The sequence below is a fragment of the Bison bison genome, unplaced genomic scaffold, assembly GCF_000754665.1.
Source record: "Bison bison bison isolate TAMUID 2011002044 unplaced genomic scaffold, Bison_UMD1.0 scf7180017851881, whole genome shotgun sequence".
In the NCBI taxonomy this organism is placed as follows: domain Eukaryota; kingdom Metazoa; phylum Chordata; class Mammalia; order Artiodactyla; family Bovidae; genus Bison; species Bison bison.
In genome coordinates, this window is record NW_011482454.1 from 12,008 (window position 1) to 13,223 (window position 1,216).

The following is a 1,216-nucleotide window of genomic DNA, read 5'->3' on the forward strand; positions in this document are numbered from 1 at the left end:
TCTCCTCTCCTGAGTCTCCTGTCTCTCTGCTCATGAGTAGCCTAAATCTCCTCTCATGAGTCTCCTCTTCACAGTCTCCTGTCCTGAGACCCTGGGCTCTCATGTCCTGAATCACTCGGGTCTCATCTCCTGAGTCTCCTAACTCTCATCTCCTCTCAGTCTCCTAACTCTCATCTCCTCTCAGTCTCCTCTCCTGAGTCTGCTCTCCAGGATCTCATCTCCTGAGTCTCTAGTGTCTCTTCTCCTAAGACTCCGAGGTCTTGTCTCCTGAGTCTCCTGACTCTGCTCCTGAGTCTGCTATCCAGGGTCTCGTCTCCAGAGTCTCATCTCCTGAGTCTCCACTGTGTTGTCTCCCAAGTCTCCTAACTGTCCTGTCCTGAGTAGCCTAAGTCTCATCTCATCTCCTTAGTCTCCTAAGTCTCCTCTCCTGAGTCTACTGTCCAGTGTCTCCTCTCCTGAGTCTCCTATCCAGATCTCCAAAGTCTCCAGTCTTGGGTCTCGTCTCCCAAGTCTCCCGAGTTCCTCTCCTGAGTCTCTAGGGTCTCATCCCCTGATGTCCAGAGTCTCATTTCTTCAGTCTTCTCTGCTTTCTTCTGCTCTTCTCCATCCTAATGATTATTAGAATTATTATTATTATGACCCTATAATAATTTAGACCTGCATATGCAGATAGAACACAAACAGATTATGGGACTGCGCAGGAAGTACCATATTGCCGGATGTCCACACAGATCTGCTCCACTCCTGCTGTCCCGTTGGTTTGGGGGGACTTGATGACTTCACAGGTGGACCATATGTTGTAGAACATAAACACTGGCACTGCCGAGAAACCAAACACACCCAGCCAGGCCACTCCCAACACATAGGTGAGGAAGACGAACTAGGACAAGAAGGAGAAAGAATCTTCACCAACCAGTGCAATCCCTGGGAGGAAGAATAATATATTTCTCCTAATACTGAACTTGCTGGATGCAGTCACTGGACCATAGCAGATACAAGGGAAGTTTTGGAACTTTGCAGTTCCCTATTTAGTAAGGACGTGAGTGGCCAAGGCAGGCTGTCCCTTGTCCAAGGTCACTGAGCTAGCTGGGGCAGGGCCTCCTTCAGCCGTGCCTTGTAAATATCAGTTCCACACTTACCAAGGTGTGTGGATGCTCTCACAGGCCACTGCATTAGCACTCTGTACTAAATTCCCTTTATTTTATATAATAGATGG

General features: G+C 48.6%; 1 protein-coding gene across 1 annotated transcript in view; it reads right to left on the reverse strand.

The window, feature by feature from the left end:
- Positions 1 to 880, reverse strand: part of GPM6B (glycoprotein M6B) — a gene marked incomplete at its 5' end in the record, with an annotated part of 8,611 nt that extends 7,731 nt beyond the window's left edge. Inside the window, one exon of the mRNA XM_010851718.1 lies at positions 709 to 880. Coding sequence (XP_010850020.1) covers positions 709 to 880 — 172 coding nt within the window. The remainder of the gene's footprint in view (positions 1 to 708) is intronic.
- Between the last annotated feature and the right edge of the window lie 336 nt (positions 881 to 1,216).